Source organism: Mustela erminea, chromosome 6, assembly GCF_009829155.1.
Source record: "Mustela erminea isolate mMusErm1 chromosome 6, mMusErm1.Pri, whole genome shotgun sequence".
NCBI lineage: Eukaryota > Metazoa > Chordata > Mammalia > Carnivora > Mustelidae > Mustela > Mustela erminea.
Window position 1 is genome coordinate 115014969 of NC_045619.1, and position 20051 is coordinate 115035019.

General features: G+C 37.5%; 1 protein-coding gene and 1 long non-coding RNA gene across 17 annotated transcripts in view; one reads left to right on the forward strand and one right to left on the reverse strand.

Moving 5' to 3' along the window:
* Positions 1 to 16901, reverse strand: part of ZEB1 (zinc finger E-box binding homeobox 1) — a 187095-nt gene extending 170194 nt beyond the window's left edge. For 3 of the 10 annotated variants that reach the window (XM_032349352.1, XM_032349353.1, XM_032349351.1), the window contains exon 1: positions 16659 to 16769. In XM_032349352.1, the coding sequence (XP_032205243.1) occupies positions 16659 to 16716 (58 nt within the window). In that variant the 5' untranslated portion in view covers positions 16717 to 16769. Of the gene's footprint in view, positions 1 to 16658; positions 16771 to 16817 lie in introns of those variants that run through there. The other 7 variants (XM_032349361.1, XM_032349355.1, XM_032349354.1 and 4 more) reach the window with 6 other exon arrangements.
* Positions 16102 to 20051, forward strand: part of LOC116594234 — a 70763-nt gene continuing 66813 nt past the window's right edge. For 6 of the 7 annotated variants that reach the window (XR_004287114.1, XR_004287109.1, XR_004287110.1 and 3 more), the window contains exon 1: positions 16968 to 17055. This is a non-coding gene — a long non-coding RNA (uncharacterized LOC116594234). Of the gene's footprint in view, positions 16436 to 16967; positions 17056 to 20051 lie in introns of those variants that run through there. The other variant, XR_004287112.1, reaches the window with a different exon arrangement.

The window sequence follows — 20051 nt, forward strand, 5'->3', positions numbered from 1 at the left end:
TACCAATTGTTGATATATATTCTTGGATAAAAGAAAGGGAATTATATAATCTTTTCATCATTGTATGCAATATATGCTAACAAGCTTTAAAAATAGTACCTTATTTATTAAAGAATATTGAAAAAGATGGCATATTCTTCTTAGCAATATACTTCCTATGGTTTTTTACAGCTTAGAGGTTAAATGCACGATATGGAGCCAGGATGCCTACATCTGAATATAGGCTCCTCCTACTAGCTACGTGACCCAAGACAACAATCTCTCTGTGCCTCCATTTCCTTACCATTACAGTAAGGATAACAGTATCTTCCTCACAGGATTTTATTGCAGATGAAATGAGTTAGTATTTTTAAACTGCTTAGAACAGTGTCTGACATATAAACATGATAAAGTCTCATAAATAAACAAAAGGGTAATATTCTGAAACAAAATGTTATACCTATAAATGTAGAAGAAAAAAAGACATAGAAGTTAGACAAATATAAGGGGTACTTGTCTGGTTCAGTTGGTAAAGCATGCAACTCTTGATCTCAAGGCTATGAGTTCAAGTCCCATGTTAGGTATAGAGCTTACTTTAAAAAACAAAAAAATTTTAAAAATACTTTAAGGGGCACCTGGCTGACTCAGTCTATAGGTTAAGCATCCAACTCTTAGGACTCTTGGTTTCATCTCAGGTCATGAGCTCGCAGTCTTGAGATTGAGCCCACGATCTTGAGATCGAGCTCCCATAGAGCTCCTCACTGAGAGTGGAGTCTACTTAACATTCTCTTTCTCCTCTCCCTCTGCCCCCATCCCTGCCAGCCCCATTCACACGCTCACTCTCTCTCTACAAAAAAAAAAAGAAAAGAAAAGAAAAAAAGAAAAAGAAAGAAAAAAAAAAAAGAAAAGAAAGAAAGAAAAAGAAAAAGAAAAAGATAAGGTAAGGCAATGTATTTCTCAACTGTCTTAAAATGTGGGCAATAAACAAGAAATGTAGGAGGGGCACCTGGGTGGCTCAGCCGGTTAATAAGCATCTGATTTCAGTTCAGATCAGAATCTCAGCCTCCTGGGATCCAGCCCAGCTTCTGCTTGTCCCTCTGTCCCCCACTTTTACCCACTGTCCTCCCCAACCCCCATTCATGAACACACACATACTCAAATAAATAAATAAATAAAATCTTCTTAAAAAACTCAGGAAATACATGAGGCAGAAAACATGTTAGATTATAACATGTCATGTCAATTTAGTGCTTAGAAAAATGTAAAAGAACTAAAATTGAGATAAATGAATATATTTGCAGTGTCTCACAACCAGGGACAGAAATTATTATGCTCTATAAAATACAAAAATAGTACTAAATTTACTTTAAAAAAAAAAGCAAAAAAATTGACTATATATGAGAATTCACAGACTAAATGTAGATACGTCGGAAATACACAGCATCTCCCTAAAATGATTCACTTTTCTTTTTCTAGTTACTATTTTCAATTAATTATTATCATTAAATATCATTCCTGTCAGTAATTATCAATACTAAGTACGAAACCACTTTCCTCATCTGTGAGACTATGGTGATCAGAAACTCAGATAAAATAACGGCAGAAATATGACCATTACTGTTACCTGACTGCTGACTCAACCAAATACAGTAAGGGTAGATGGAAATCCCCAAGCTTTGTATAACCCAGGTGAACATGAACAAGATGGATGTTAGTGTGGCCATGAGACCTTAAAATAGCGAGCACCTTGCTTCCCTCCCCATATGCTTAATATATTAAGACTCTCAATATAATAAACACTCAAAATCTGTCTTACTGTCCTGAACTATTCTTGCATTGGTACAGTAAGACTATAAATCTATCTCTAATGAGAACAACAACAAAAAAGGATGATGCCTCCCACCAAAAAAAAAAAAAAAAATCAGCTTGATATGATAGAATTGAAATTACATAGAACTTTATGACCATTAAGTTTGACTATTATAACACATAATACATAAGACAAGTTAAGCATATAAATAATGTATAATAAGTATAAAGGATACTAGAAGAATTAGGATAAGTTTTACAGTTTAGGTTAAAAACATTTCGTATAAAACATCAGCACAAAAGCCCCTTAACATACAAAGGAGGTCATATGTAAAATACTGAGAGAAATGGTGTATAAATAAGACACTATTTTTTACATAAAATTATTAACTTACAGGTTGAAACATGATAGTGTATTTCCTCAGCACTTGGACTAAAAAACGGCACTGCCTTCAATCTGTACGTCTTGTTGCATACAGCGTAACTCCCTTCAAAATCTCAAATTTTTTTGTTCAATAAGAAAAACATATATCAGGCCTATGGCTATTTTCCCTCACTCACCAAGAAACACTCAGGAAAATAAAGTTTTATTTTATTTGGAATCTGAAGTTTCACGGATGTCCAGTTATTTCAATGCAAACAACAAAATAGCCAGCTTACTCATTAGCCTCATTTATCATAATCAGGTACTGGGATCATGCCAGTCAAAAGAATGGCAAGGATTGTCTAACTGTATTTTATTAAATATCCATTATAGAGAATGGATATCAAAGTATATATAACAGGTTCATAAGATGGAGTTCTACACAGAACCATTAACAAGTATCAGAAATAACCCAAAATTTTATGAAGAAATAATAAACTCAAAGAATTTTACACATTTGGAGAACCATCTTATTCCATAGGGACTATAAGTACACAACACATCCACATAAGTGGTGATTTAACGATTTGGAAAGAGAAAACAAAATGAAAACATAATTCCCTCACAATAGTGCAGAGTTCAGAAATGCATAGCCAACTTGATGTATAAATTTGTTTTTTGTTTTGTTTATTTTTAAGAAATTTAAGTTCAATTAATTAACATATTATATATAATATATATATTAATTAACATTATATATTAATTAACATATTATATATTATATATTGACTATGATTCATCAGTTTTATCTAATACCCAGTGCTCATTACAACACATATACTCCCCAAAGTCAAAAATTTTAGCAACCAACTCTAACCAAGGCCACTTTTGTTTCTAGTAAAGGATGCTTTTTATTTATATTGATGATGATGGTAGTATGGTGGCCGCACCATTTTAGGGCAATTATTATGTGAACCTATTCGCATTATAGTATATATAAGCAAAAACTCAGGAAAGCAAGACAAATCAGCTTTTACTTTTTTTTTTTTTTTACTTTTAGTAAAACATGTATATTCTTGAATTTTTAATCATTTAGAATACATAAAGAAAATAAGATAATGAACTATACAGTTATATTCAAGTCATTCCCTGCTTTAAGATCTTTGGCAGCTCCTCAACACTTTCAAGACAGAATCCAATCATGGCAGTATAAAGCTGTTTTGTTGTTGTTGTTGTTGTTTTCATTTGCTTCCTATCGAATTCTCTAGCCTCATGTTTATCCATTCCTCTACTCACCCTAGAGTTCAACCAAACCTATGACTTGTGGATCCCATAATATATGTATATGTGCACATGTATGTGTGTGTGCGTGTGTCTCTCATATGCTTCTGTACATTCTGTTTCCCTACCTGGAGTAATACATTCCACGTTTTTACTAAGATAACCTACACACATCCTTTAAGATTTGGCCAGCCCCTCTACATTTGGGATAGAATCAGTTACCAAACTATATTCTAAAGTTTTGTTTTCCTTTCTTCCCCCTTTAGTATACTGTAAGCTCTTTAAAGAAAGAAGCTACATTTCTTATCTTCAGAGTCTCACTGCCTAGCACACATTAATCCATCATATTCATTCTACAGATGAACAGACCTAGGCCAAATAAATTATTTTCCTAATTTCATAGGCCAATTAATGGCAGATTTAATATTAGACTAAGACTTTTATGTAAGACTTCTTTCTCCTAGTTCAATTCTCTTTCCATAAATACACCTACAGATACCAGATCAGAAGGAATTATGTCACTAACATCTAGAATGTTCAAGGCAGATACAGAGCTAAATGGAGTATAAAAAATTAAGTGCTTTAAAAACAAAAATAAAACACAAGATAGTTATGATGGATTTTCAAGGAATACGAATAGGTGATAAAAAGAAATAGAATCATCAGAAAAAATATTATCTTAAAAGTAAGAATTATGAGGGAGCATTTCAGTGACATATACATTTTACTCATAAATATGAGTAAGTAAATGAATGTATCTGTAATCAACTCATCATTTAAAGGAAATAAACATTTTTTTCTTTAACCATAACAAAATGAGGGGTAAAGTATTTAGCTAAAAACCTATAAGATCAAGCATTTATGCCAAGGTAATTGGCATAGTAATAATTTATGCCAAGGTAAAAAGGGGGCTAAGGTGAGTGGCTTTATTTGGTTACATAAGTTACCTTTTATTGAATAAAAATGATAGAGGGAGATAATATTTTAACTTAAATGAAAAATCACCAACTTAAGAAGAATGAATGGGATCAGAGAAAGCATTTCTGAAGAAGAAATATCTGAGATAAATTCCTGTCCACCTTTCAAAATACAGCAGAAAATATGAAGTAGGGAAAAGGGGAAATACATTTCTGGTAGAAGGACCAAAAGTAATATTCAAATGCATGGAGGGAAAAACAGCCTGTGGATGTAAGTATCTATAGTTAAAAGGAGGAGGAGGGAAGTGGTCAGCAGACAGAAGAAATAGCAGGGAAATGATAATAAATCTGGATCTTGTATGTCATGGAAAGAATCCTGGTTTCATCCTTAAAGTTAATAAAGACCCAGGGAAGGCATCTGATTGGAAGAATTATTAAATCAGCTGTTTTGCACAAAGATAATTTTGGCAGCAGCCTGCATGGCAAAGAGTAGGGACAAACATAGGCCAGTATAAGAGTTTGCATGAGAAATGAAGATCCTAAAGCAACAGAAATAGAAATGGAAAGGAAAAGACTGACTTGAAAGACATTCAGAATATAGGACTGGCAGATTTGGTGATGTCAGGTTATGAGAGGGTAGGCTAATCCTAGGTTTTAACTTCAATGTAATACATTGGCAGTGGCGCTAACAAGATCATGAATGAGAAGGAAAGTGAGACCTGGGAAATAAATTAGTTCAACTTTGGGCTTGTGGAATTTGACAGTCCTGAGGGATATATATGTGGAAAAGTTGCACAGACAACTGTATACATATCTGGAACTCAATCTAGTTCTGGGCAAGAGATAAAAACTTTGAAAACATCAGCATATAGGTGGGAGCTAAAACTATAAGAATTGGGTCAGATTTCTAGGTAGGGTATATTGAGTGAGAAGAGCCATGGCAATGACACAGTCATGGGCAATGTCAAAGAGAAAGAGGCTCTAAGAAACAAGAATGGGAAAATGAAAATTTAAGAAAAGAGTAAAAATACAGAAGCTAAGGAAGCAAAATCTTTCAGGAGATTCAACAACAACAAATGTAGAAAAGTCAAGTAAGATAAAGGTTGAGAAAGGTTGGCAGGATTGGAGGTCACTGGAGACCTTTACTCATACTGCAGCTTCAGCGGAACAGTAAGGTGGAATCCTTATACAAGAAACTCAGAGATGGCTAAAGAAATGTTCATTTCAAAGGGATAAAATTATGTCCCTTAATGAATTCAAGATAAATGGCAGGTTTTAACAAATTCCCATATAAAGATAAAAGCTATGGAATGTAAAAAAAGAACTGGTATGATGCTAAACCCATTAAAACTGTGTAGGAAATAAGAGACCATGAAGATAACTTTTACTTTGGACGGTCTTTGGGCATCTTTTTCTTAAACTCTAGCTTCACTCAAATCTGGCTCTGTGAATTAAAAATGTGTCAAAAACATGAAAAATTCTGAAAACACTAAGCACAACACCACTGCTCTCAGTTTAAAAAAAATGTATAAAACCAGGAAAGTAGGATTTGTGTTTCTCTGCAATCTTGAGCTCTGGTTCTTAGTTGGGTCCTGAAAAATATTTTTTTAAAATACTCAACAGAAATTCTCACAGAGAATTTTGATTCGTTAAGACCAAGTTTTAGCCTCTTGCAAACTACTCAGGGCTACCTCAGGCATGCCTCTAGATGAAGTATCAAAACAGGGTAACAGACAAAAAATTAACCTGAAATGGATCACAGGCCTAAATGTTAAAGCTATACACTTCTAAAAATACAAGGGAAGAAAATCTTGGGATGGGCAAAGATTTCTTAAAACACAAAAAGCACAAAGTCTAAGAGAATAAAATTATAAATTGGACTTCTCCAAAATTTAAAACATTTGCGCTTTGAAGATACCATTAAGAAAATCAGAAGATAAGCCACAGAAAGGAAGAAAATACTTTAAATACCTATATCCAAAAAAGAATCTGGACCCAGAATAAAGAGTCTTATATCTTGATAATAAAAAGATAAGCAACCTAATTAAAAATGAGAAAATGATTAGAACAGTCATTTCATAAAAGAAAATACACAAATAGCTAGTAAGTACATAAAAAATATACTCAAACAACATTACAGTGAAGTCCAGACTAAAACCAAAATACCATGATGTAACTATTAGAATAGCTAAAATTAAAAACATGGACAAATGTTTATAAGGATTGGAACAACTAGAACTTTCATACCTTGTAAAATGTAAAATGTTACAAGCACTTTAGAAACTAGTTCAGCAGTTTCTTACAAAGTCAAGCCTGAACTTATTATATGACCTGGCAATTTGAATCTTGGGTATTTACCCAAAAGAAATGTAAGCATATATCCACATAAAAGTTTGTATGTTAATATTCACAGCAGCTCTATTCTATACCCAAACCCAGAAACAACCCAAATATTTTGCCCATTATAGGTTAATGGAAAAACTAATTGTGATATATTCAGGCAACGGAATACCACTTAACAATATAAAAGGAATGAGCTACTGATACAAGCAATAACAGGGATTAATCTTAAAAACATCACATGAGTAAAAGAAGGCAGGCAAAAGAGTAAATACTGTATTATTTCATTTATAAGAAACCCTAGAAAGAGTAAATCTAATCTCTACTTATCAAAAACATCATTAGTTGCTTGGATTAGACTAGAGGAGGACTGACTGAGATGAGAAGCAAGAGAACTTTCTGGGATGTTGGAAATGTTCTATAGCTTAACTGTGGTGGTGGTTACACAGGCATGTAAGTATGTGAAAACTCATTAAAATGTATATGCATAATGATGAACGTAAATTATACCTCAATAAAGTTCATTCACACACACACAAAATGGTATAATTTCAACTTTTGTCTTAGGATTGCCCCAATCTATGCCACAAGAACATATTATGTATTAAGAATACATACACCATCTTCTTAAAAATATTCCCAACTAAATGAATGAATCTGTATGAAAATCTGTGGACTGCACATTGCTTATGGTATTCAAATACAGAATATAAAGTTTAGCTTCCTTGGGGTTGGGTTCTTTATGTTATCCGAAAGAACAGCATGGGGGACATTTTCCTTAAAGTCCATGTCCTTATTACATATAAAAGTAATACGGTAAGGTCTCCCTCAATATAATGCCCCTTAAAGACACCAAGGCAGCCTTCCTCAGTCTGAAAGAAGCCATATCACAAATAGCATTAGGATATTGTTCTACTACTGACTTAACAAAGAGCCTTGTCCTTAAGGCCAGAACAACTAAGCAATATCTAGTCAAAGCTATAGAAACAAAGAATAAATTTTATAACCACATCCTTTTAGACTGAAGTTACATCAGAGTTAATATTGGACAAAGAGAATAAGAAATTGTCAACTGATGGAAGATATATTTAAAACAAACTTAATCTAATAATGTAAATAAAAATTTAAACAAACAGATATGAAGCACAGTGCTTTATACTCCTCATTTAACATTCCCAGCTCTGAGATTATCCTGCCCACTTTACACATGGGGAAATTCAAAGGGAGACTAAACAACTTGGTCAAGGTGACTCAGCTAATAAATGACAGGATAACCTACACTCTTCACCACTCTGTTTTTCTTAAGAAAGAAATAAGAATGAACGAGAGAGAGAGAAAGAAAGAAACTCTATATTAGAAAGATGAACTCCAGATGCATTAAAGTCTTAAATATGAAAGGTAAAATTATAGTACTATTAGAAGAAAACATAGGAAAATATCTTTGCAGTTTGTGGATCAGGAAGGACTTCTACCGCCCACAAATAAAAAATTTTAAGTACATTAAAATTAAGGATTTGTGTACCACTTTCAAATTCAACACATGCTGACACACTGGGAAAATATTTGCCATATCTAAAACCACCAAGGGATTACGACCTCAGATAGAGGATTCTGGGAAACCAAGAAAAAATGGAAACCCAACCAAAAAGAAGGGCAAAGGGTATGAATAGGCCAGACATGAGAAGGCAAACTCAAACAGCTAGCAAGGATATGAAGACATAATCAACCACCCTGGTAAACAGAGAAACATATCACAGCACAAAACCATAGGATTCCACTTAACAACAGTTAAATTAGCAAGATGTAAGACATTCTACAATACCAAATGCTGACAAAACTGGGAAAAAGTAAAAATTCATATACAATGTTGGTAAGGGTAAAAATTGTAGCCATTTAAGAAATAATCTGGCATAATTTGGTGATATTAAATATGTGACTAACCTATTACACAGCAATACCACACCTGGATATGTATATCCAGAAAAACTCTTCCACAGCCATTAGCAACATGTATGAAGATGTTTATCACATTATTTTACTCAAGAGTTGGAACCAACCTGAGCATCCATCATTAGGCGAACTGATTATTTGTGCTACATGCAAACCATGAAATATTAGACAGTTAGAATCAGAGAAGTAGATGGGCACAGAGCAACATGAACAAATATCAAACAATGCTTAGTGAAGACAATAAAATACATAGCAAAATAGCAGCTATACAAACGTAAAACACATTATTTTACAAGGACAGAGACATAACCAGGAACATATATAAAACATACTAGATTGGGTGCAAGTAAGGGTTGGGAAGGAGTTGAGATTGAGAATGAAGAGGAAAAACTATAAATCCAAATAATGAGGGAATGCCTTTAAACAATATAAACCTTACTTTGTTGTCTGAAATGTTTTAAGTGATATAGTAATGTCAACTATTAAATTTGGTAAATTTATGCAAATGGTTAAGAAATCCCTTTTCCTGGGATGATTGAGCATTCCTTACAACACCTCTTGGTTTTAACCATGATATTGAAAATTTATGGCATTTAGTTCTTCCTTGTTGCCATCATAGATAAACATGTTCAAATGGCCTAATAAAAGGAATACTGAGCTATGAATCTGAAAAGCTGTAACCTAGTCCAAGCTAACTAGTAGAAGGAGCTTGGCAAAGTCATTCTACCTCCTTGAAGGTTTGCTTATCTGCAAAATCAAATTTGAATGATTCTTCAAATCTCTCCAGCTCTAAAATTATTATTTCCCTAATACTTACTTATGGAATTATTGGAATTATTCTCTCTCTCTCTCTCTCCCAACTGTTTACCCCTGCCCCCACAAAAACAACAACAACAAAGCAAGATCAAAAGAGATTTAGAAAAGTGGTATAGCAATAAGTATGAATAGCAACTTAGCTTCTCAAGGTAGGAAGGAAAAAACACTAAAGAGATACAGTGATTTTCATTCACAGCCTTTACAAGTATGTAAGGCAGAGTATTTCAGCCCAAGTTCAATCTGCTTTCTGAAGGATTTACCACAAGTCACTATTACCTCTTCTAAAATGTAAGTTAAAGTCTCTAGTAGAATTTCTACTTGAAGGCCCTAAACTTCAACTGATCTGTATCAGTTTTCAGTTAAAAAAATATGATCTCTAAAGATCCCTTCCATACTAAACATGTAACATTCCAGGAGAAAAATGAATTTTTAAATTAACAGACCAGTCATACTCTGAGCATTTAACAAAAAGCCAAGCATTCAATTAGAAGTGAGGATTAAATGGGGATAAATGGGGATAATTTTCCTTAAGAATAAGGAAAATTAGAATATATCAGAGGTTGGTAACCATGAATGGTAACTGAGATATCTAAAAAATAATAGTATCACATAGTATAAAAAGAAAATTGAAACGAGAATATTAAAGATATCTAAAAACCAAATTAAGATAGTTAGATACCTAAAAATTTGAAATTACATTTTAAAGGGGAAAACAGAAGACTTGCAATATTCTTAGAATACAACAATAAATATGAGAAATTGACATCATTCCCTTATTTATCTCCCATTCACATTTAATTTTAAATATGGATGGGGAAGCGGGGGTGGGAATTAAGAGGTCACAAAACATCTGTTACTAATAATTCCAGCACAGATGTAGTTGTTCCTGCAAAAGAGATGATGAAGTTGTTCGCAGGCTGCCATACTATATTGTCTCCTACCAACAGCCATAGTTTATACTCAAACTCGATGTATTAAGTCTCAATAAATACATAAAATTGTCTACATGGACAGATATGTGCAATCTCTATAAATATAGTAGGCATGGATTAAATAACAGGAAGGTGTTTGAAGAAATAAATGAGATAAAGATAAATTTTAAGAGAATGAAAAAATAACATTTCATAGCTATAATACAAGCATAGACTTACATTTGGCTGTTTTGCTTTTTAAAAGTGAATCTTTCAATTTATCTATACCTAAATGATATACTTCAAAATATGTTTTAATGAAATTAATGAATTGAGTTCTAAATATTAAAATTTTTTTCTCTGAAAACAATCGTAATGGATATTCTACTTACTAGAAAACACAGTTATACTTAAGTGTTATAGAATAGTGCCATCTTTTAAGCAACCCAGTTCCATGTTAACAAGCAGTATAACCCACCTCCCTCAAGGTTAAAAGTCCGGACATGATCTTATACACCACACTGAAAATTTTTATTAGTTAAAAATGATGTCTTAAGAAGGCTTCCTCTAGGAGTACAATTCTGAAAACCCTATCCCATCCAAAGGAAAGTTTATTTCCTAAAGTAATGTATGTCTAATAGATTACATTTTAACTTGGGTTACTAAAAACTTGTTTTTTAGATATATATATCCATTAATTTTCTTTCAACTTACATCTAGTTAAATATTTTACTAGTAATATGCACAAAATATAAGCTTCTAAAAAGTGTTTTCAAAAACTTTTTATTTCCTAATCAGGCACTTTTCTAGTTTAAGATTTTTAAGATTTTCTTTTAACAATGAACTTTTATTCTAGCTCCTGTCTCAATTAGAGAAGAACAGACATTTCCCCATAAATTAATGATCATGCTGCAAACATTAAGAAACCTTTTCCAATCCCAAATACTATTCCACAATTTCATCAAGGCCTCTAAACTTTAATTGCACTTTTACATATTAATGCATATCTTCTTCCAACATCCACAAGATTTTTCTTCTTCTCTACTACAATTCAATACAGGTAGTTGAGAATAGTTAATAGAATTCCACATGATGTTGCATCTGTGTTTACATATGGCTCTAATCACATGCTTAAAGGTAATTTATACAGGAGAAAGCAAAAAAAAAAAAAAAGGAGGAAAAAAACAATAAAAACAATTATGGGATATAATTATGTTATTTTTAAAGTATCATTTCCAATTTGGTAGAACTTTCTCACTTCTCACCAAATGCTTCAAAGCAACTAAAATTGCAGAGGGTACAAACTTTCAAAAATACTATAAACTAAAGAAAGAAAAAATAATGTAATATTCCATGTGCTTTTACAACAGGCTCATCTTAACAAATGATGGATGCTCTCAGTTTATAAGATACTTCAAGTTTGCCCCATGCCACAATCATATACATTATGGCTTTGTGGTAAACTTCCCCATTTCATAAAAGTAGTGAGTGAATCACACCTACTACTACTGAGCTCTAAGAATTAAGTGAACACCAAATTCAAGAAACATCTGTCAGGAAATGTAAAACTATATTTATACATACATACACAAAAACACACACACACACTCTTGAAAAACCATGACATTCTAAAATGAGAAATCACACAGGCTTACCTGGTAATTCAGGTAATTCCTACTTAATTCAAGATAAACAGTATTACTATTGCATTATGATACTACTGTTGATGCATTTTTAGAAACACCATTAAAAATAATTAGGCAAAGAAATATTTCTAACATTTGACCTAAGGAACATCTTCCAAAAGTTTACAGTTATATTAATTGTAGACACACACCAAAAATATTACTAAATACACCAAGTCTCATGCAATTTTTTATACATGAAAGTTATAATACCAATTTACACACTTTGAAAAGAATTCATGAATACAAACATACAATAATTATCAAACCACAGATAATTTTTTGCTGCATTTAAAACATCAAAGCTAACATATTTCTTAATTTACAATTGACAAATGTAAAACGTCTACACTACCTGATTCTTAATTAAAAGGGAAAGGAAAAGATAAAATCTAAAAATCATTAACATCTGAGTGGCTGCTGGGTAACACCTTCTTTAGTTGTTGTTTGCCCATCCATGTATACAGTTTAAGTTATGGGAAGATAATTAGAAAGTATTAACAATTAATTGCAATTTTTCTTAACCATATTTAACAGTTTACATCTTTAAACATCTAAAATACATGTTTTCAGGGAATCTTCTAATGAATAAAAAACGTTAAAAATACAGTAAATATGCAAGATAAATACAGGCCAATCATCACATATTCTTTTCCAAATCTAACAACATAAAAACAAACAAAAAGAGTAGTAATATAAGTGGTCTAAAGCAAGACTAAATTGATAGCAATACCAATCTCAGTATTTAAAAAGCTCAAATATATAAATCGTTCAAGTTAAAACATTTCTACTTCTTTCCATCTTAGCAAACCAGAAAATGTTTATGCCTGATTTACCCAATGCTAGTTTTAAGCAACACGAAGACCCAGAATTACACCAAAGGTCCCTATTAATGTAGAGGTCCCAATCAACAGGAGATAGAGAGACTTACGGTGCTACTATACCAATAATCATTTTTTGTTAGCATCCTCTACTGGTGGTTTCCAAAGACAGCAAGTGGAAATGGTGCAAATGACAGAAAAATATGTACCTGCTATTTCATCTAAAGTGAATTAATCAGCATGTGGTCATTAGTAACTAGCGCACATTTCTCTCCCCCTCCAAAATGCATACATACTTACATACGAAAACCACGCAGAACAGAAGTGGAAAATTAGAAGACATATTTTTAAAATACAACAAACAAAGCATGACATTACAAATGGTAAAAATCAATTCTACGTAATTCTAATGCCACTCCTTTATGCACAACTAACATCATCACCGTGAAGTTACTACCTAATGTTTGATGCTTTGGCCAAGCCTTGCTCAGTTGGTTTACCCCTGTCAAGTTACATTACTTGATTCTCTCATTAATATCCTATTCTGCAGATATATTCCAGAAAGGAAATTAAAATGTTTCACTAGAGGCTTAGCAGTAAAATCTGCATATCTTATTTTTAAATGAACAAAAAATTATTTACATATAAATAACAACATAAACTATCTCTAATGCTATCATCCACTGTACACATCATTTATTCCCTCATTAAAAAGATTTAAGAGTTATCTTTCATGCAATTCTCTCCAATAAACAACTGCAACTTAAATATGACTGCGTTGCTAAGAAATATTAACCAGCACCTATTCTGAGGTTTCCCAACACAATGGCATATAACTTCATTTTTAATCTGTAAATTATAAGGCTTAATCAAATAGCATGGCTGTAATCATCGGCAATGCATGAAATGCATTTGAGAACAAAAAGAAATACAAGGACAGAGCCAAAAGTGATGAAAATGGAAGATACCTGTAGTAGTACGGTGCTATCTTAAACACCTTTTGTTTTCTGAGAGTAATGCATACTGCAGACAAGACATTTTGTGCTAAACAGCCCAAATCTGTTTTTCTAATATTAAACACAAAGGAAAAACACTGACAGCAAGCATGGTAAATAAATCCCTCCCTTGAGAATGAAAGCAGCAGACAGGAGGGGGCTGACATACATGCAGGAGAAAACTAAACACCATCTTTTTTCTACCTGCACAAGTTGCCATTTGCTGCAGCGATCGAGAACCTCTTTTTCCTGTTGATTTCAAGTACCTTTCAGGAAAGCTTTTTCCCCCTTAAGTCATCTGTTGATATGCCTTATGAGTGTAATAATCATATCACAGGATCTTTAGGAGAAAAATCCATTCTTTCCCGTTCAGGTAAACATGTTTACAGCAGCTGCACAGACGCTGGGTGGTTCAGACTCACATGTCACACACATGTCGTCAGCAACAAGAAAAGCCCCTTTCTCTGGCGATGAACATTTTAAATAAGGTAAAAAGCGAGCAGCCCTTTCCGAAGCAACTTACCTTTCATAAAGCCACATCAGCAACAGTGGCAACAGCTCAATATAGCACACTATTTGACGCTAAAACAGGAAATTAAAATTGCAATAGCCTATGCTCCGCTCCTTGCTGTAACAAGTCATCTCTCCACAATGACGATACCAAATATTAGTTATCAATCATAACTAACAGACGTCTTTAAAACGCAAATGTTTATTTGTATTACTAAAATCATCATGAAGGCAGTGATTTTAATGTCGGCTCAAATATATTAAAAATATTTTTACGATTGGAAGGAAACATCTTGAAACAGCTAAAAATCTTCGTATCTGCTTCTAGACAGGAAATCCCACACAAAATCTAAAATTGCCAGGAAAGGTTACAAAACCTCGCGTTTCGCATCCCAGAGGGGAGGGAGAAAGGGAGCCCAGGAGCTGGGGGTGGGGCGGGGGCAGCGCGAGAGAGTTTTTACTTAAACACGCATTTCCTCATTTTCTGGAAGAAACAGCGTTCCCATTATAGGTGCATTTATTTCCCTACAGTTAAAAACTCGTTTCAAAAATAACGTAGGAACCAAAATGAGCCCCTCGGTCCGAAATGTACGTGTAATTCCTTATATAGACTCGGCTGCAGCCAGCGGCAGGGCCGTTGCCGCCCATTATTATACAAACAGGTACCGGGCCGGCGCGGGCGGGGTACCTCGCCCCGCGCTACCGCCGCCCCCGGGCGGAGAAGTCTCGCCCCTCTCGCCACAGGAACTGTCCAGACAATAACAATCAGCAGACATTTCGCTGCTGAACAAGAGGGAGAGAAAGCACAGAATCGCCCCCAAGATAAGCAGAAATACAATCAACTTACAACGTCTCTCCAAACTGGAAAAGGCGACTGTGCAACAACAACCACATGTTCGGGTCTCGCTCTCTCTTGCTGTCTCTCTCTTTCTCTTATTTATTTATTTATTTGTTTGTTTGTTTGTTTGTTTTTAACTCTCATGCCTGGCAGAGGGGTGTGTATTGCCCCGGCACTTCAGCACAAATCAATAAACACTGCAGCTGCAGCGACAGCAGCAGACCCGTGCGTCCGTCGGTCCGTCTGCCCCCTCCCCCACCCTCCTTCCACCCGAGACCAAGAGCGCCATCCAAGCTCCATTATCCGGCTTCAGCGCTCCGTGCGTCCGGCCCAGGTAACAACTTCCCCAAAAACCGAAAGAGAAAAATGAGAGGTGTACGCACAGAACCCCATCCCAGCGCGGAGAAGGAGTCTCCCCCGGGGAGGGGGGATCTGTCTGTGGTGCTTCCCTGTCTCTAAGACCAGGTAACAACTCCACAAACACACCCGCTGCCCAGCTCGCCGCCATCCACAGATCTCCCACAGCAGCAAGTAGGTGCCCGCTCCTGCCCCATCTCCTCTGCCGCCCCACCAGCTCCCCACCGAACGTGGACCTCACTCGCGGGGCTCGCCTCGGCGTCCCCAGCCGGGGGCCCGCGGTACGGTGGCCCGAGGCGCGGGGGAGGAGGGGCGCTTAGGGACCCGCGCCTCCGCTCCGCTAATCCCCATTCCGCGAGCGCGCCTCGCCGGCCGGTCACAACTTTACCGCCGCCGGCCGAGCCCGGTCCGCCAGCGGCGCGCACCGCCGGCGCCCGCGCACACGCGCGCACGGACGACACGCAGCCCGCGGCCGCCGCGTCCCGCCGCCGCCGCCGCCCGCCGCGCGCCCGCAGCCTGGCCCGGCTGGAGCCGCGGGGCCCGAGCGACGGCGCCGGCCGGGGCCGCGGCGCGCGGAAGCCACTTTGCACGGTCAGCGCCGGCCACAAGTTTGTTCCTCGGCTCCCGGGGGCCTCCGCGCTGAGGGAGAATAACGCGGAGGGGGCTGAGAGGAGGGGGAGAGGGGAGGCGCCGAGGGGCAAAAGAGTGGGGAAAAGTGCGAAAAGAAGCAACAGCCGCTCCACCCGGGACCAGAAAAGTGGCCGGCCGCGTCCCGGCCGCCCGCCCTGCGCCGGGGATGCGGCGGCTAACGGTCCAAGGAGGCGGCAGGGGCGGCAGGAGCCGCTAGGCGGAGAGAGACCAGGTAAGAGACATAACGGTTCAGGGAGAGCGAGCGGCCGCGGCGCGGCTCCGGCAGCGGCAGCAGCGGAGGGGGGCAGAGAGCACTACTTTCTACTTTCCCACTCCACTTTGCCCGTCTCTGCCCCGGCCGCCCCCAGCCCGGCTCGCCCCCCTCACCCCCGGGGGCGCCCCGGCTGCCCGGCTCCCCCTGACTCCGCCGCTCCCCGGTCCCCTCCGCCACTCACCGTTATTGCGCCGCGGGTTCGCCTGCTTTCTGCGCTTACACCTGGGGCCATCCGCCATGATCCTCTCGCTTGTGTCTAAATGCTCGAGTCACCTCCTCCCCCTCCCTCCCCCTTCCCCCCCACCCCTCCGCCTCCACCCCTCCCCCCTCCCCACCGCACCTGGTTTACGACACTCGCGGCTTTACGACATCACCTTCCTTACACCTAGAGCCGCTCGCTCTACGGCCGGAACCTCGTTGCTAGGGAGAGGACGGTTTGCGGCAACCGTAGAAGCAGCTGAGTTTGAATTGAGGGGAGAGGGAAAAGTTTCCCTCAGGTGTCGTGGGATGGGGGAGGGGGGCGTTGGGAAACTGTGGAGACGCGGTCTGAAGGGCGGCAGGCAGTTGAAGTGAGAAAGGTAAAGTAGGAGGCTCAGCAGCGTTGTGCTTCTTGAACTGGCCACACCCGCCGCGGCTGCCTGGGCGCGGACGGGTCTGGCTGATCGCTCTCAGGACCCGGTGCTCTCAGAGCTGCCCCCTCGCAGTGACCGGAGCAACCTGTCCTCCGGCTTGGTCAAGGTTGGGCTCCGCTCCCACGCAGCGTGTGTTCTCTCAGCGCATCTTGGGGCGCGGGAGAGGGTCGTGCTCTGGGCTACCCGGGAGTGCTCCCAAGCGTAGAGGGAGGGCAGGTTCGGGGAACCGTAGGGGCTGATTCGGGAAGCTCGGCCTCTGATGGCGAGGACACGCGGCGTCACGGAGAGACTACCTGACCCCGCAGTTCTGACTCCCTTGCCTGACACGGACGCACGGTTTTCCCCCAAGCGAACAGGGATGGGAAGTGGCTTCGATTAGATAAAACTTCAGCTGGACCGAAAGAGAGGCGAGAAGTTCCTCTTACAGGCAACACCGGCGGTGAAGCAGAATGAGTAATCCCCACACGGCCCCTGTCTCACTTCCTCATCCGCACCAGGCTCTCACCTGCTGTCACCTCGGCCTCCCCCGCCCCGCCGCCGAGCTGTGGGCCCTCCTCCCTGCTTTCCCTTTAGAGTAGACGGAGAGCGGAGGCGCTGAGACGTAGAGTTAAGGTACTAAGGGGCCATGATTTACTACCTAAATGGGCAGTTATCGCTGAATAGGACCTTAAGGCAAGAGACAAGGGTTGACAAATGTCTTTGAAATTGATAGATTGCTGATCTTATCTCAAGTCTCTCACTTTATACAAGTTTGGGGATTTCTGAAAGACCATATAGATAACACTACAAATAACAAGAAAGTCAGGTCTTCCGTATTCAGTAGGATTTAGCTTTCCCTCCCAGCCATCCCTCTGCCCCGTTCAGATGAGGCTATGTCTTTGGTACCAGCTTTATAGAATAAACGAGCTGTATTTCAAGTAATTTAGCTGTAAATTAACAATGTAAAAGTTACTGATGGAGGGAAGCCTGGGTGGCTCAGTTGTTAAGCGTCTACCTTCAGCTGGGGCCCTGATCTTAGGGTCCTGGGGTTGAGCCCCTCACAAGGCTCCGCGCTCAGCGGGAAGCCTGCTTGTGCTTCTTCCTCTCTCGCCCTGTCTCAGTAAAATATATAAGTAAAATATTTTTTAAAAGTTACTGATAGAGAAATTGAGAAAACTGAAATGTGACTTAGAGTATTAGAAATAAGTCACCCAGCACAGTGCTGTCACATTGTAGGTGCTCAATAAATTTGTAATTTTTGCCATGCCTATGGCAAGATTATTATATTAAAATCATCTTTTAAACACTCTAGAAGTTTAGAAGATCCATTAATAATCTCTTCAAACCTTTCAACTGAAATAAATTTACATCTGAAGTCTGGTAATTTAAAATTAGAAAGTTTAATCCTGAATATAGATGAAAAATTTCTCTCCCACATTTTCTTTGGCATTTAGAGAAGTGAATGCATTATTTATTAGTGCATGAAATGTGACTGTAAATATTCTTTGCTATACACTATGTCTATATATCTACTCATCCTCATGCCAAAACCAGAATCATTACTCTTAATGATCATTTTAAGAACAGGCAGTCCTCAATTTCCTTAATATCATGTTAACTGCATTTGTGTATGTCAGAACCAGAACCATGCCCATGTTTTGCTTGGTTCAAGCAGTAATTTTTTCCTACCTCCTAAAAGCTGTACAGTGTTCTTCAGTTGCCTTCTGAATCCAGCAATTCCTCCCACCACACACAACTTTTTTTTTTATAGCTACCCTAATTTCCAGTCAGAAAGGGAAAAAAAATACTTTCTAAGTAGAAAGTGTGTAGCACACTCTATCTGCTCTTAAACTTAGGCAGTATTGCTCCTGTCCTTCCTGTCCTTTTCTCTTTCTGAAGTGCCTGTCCTATACCTCCCTACTAAGTTTCCTTTAATATTCATCCTCTCTTAAAATCAAAGAGACAAAGGGACAAGTAGGTAGTTACTGTCGTCCTTGCTTTAATGGTTACTGGTTTAGTTAGCTTGGGCTAGACTTTTTTTGTTTTTCATTTCTGTGCCCTCAGAACCTAGTGGAGTACCTAGTTACATAGTAGATGCTCAATAGGGAAATATTTCTTAAATTAATATTCTTGATCTTTCCTATATAAGTGAGGATTGTTTATCTACCTTCGTCACATTAGTTGCTAGAAAAAGTTGAAGTCATGGATGTAAAAGCTAAATACTGTCATTTTTATCTTGCCTTATTTTGAAACTAATTGATTTTGATTTTAGTGTCTCCATAATGGTCCCCAAATGATTAACTCTGCTCACTCCTGTGTTTTAAATATACATAGGAAATATTATTGATATTCTAAATCTTATAATACAAAATTTCAGTTTTGTAAAATTCTGGAATAATGATATATATTACAAATTGAATATTTGATTAATACATTTTGTTCACTGTAACATTCTCAAAATTGTTGAAATCTAGACTGAAAGGAAAGCAGATGAAAGTAAATCTCAGAATAAATTCTTGCCTTATGCATATGTGTTGGTTGCTTCTTATCTCTTAAATATAACTAAATAATTGGAAAAAATCTTTAGAATAAGTTTAGAAAAGGGAGAACTTTATTAAACTTTATTAAAGTTTACCTTTATTTAGTCAATTATACCTCAGTAAAAAATTTAGGTTCATTTACATCACCATGGTGGGCATACTATTAAGAGTTTAACATGTATCTTTTATCATTGATTTTAGTTGTTATAGTGTCCATATACAATATTTATTCAATATATGTACTTCTAATTTAAGTGTAAATGAAATGTTTATATTCTGCCTCTAGTGTGCACTGGGATTGAAATTCTAGTGTGCACATGTGCTGAAAGAGGTATTCTGGTAAAAATGAATTATTACAATCTTTTAAAAATTTATAAGGAAATAAATGGATAGAATATTCAATACTGATTTTTTTCTATAAAT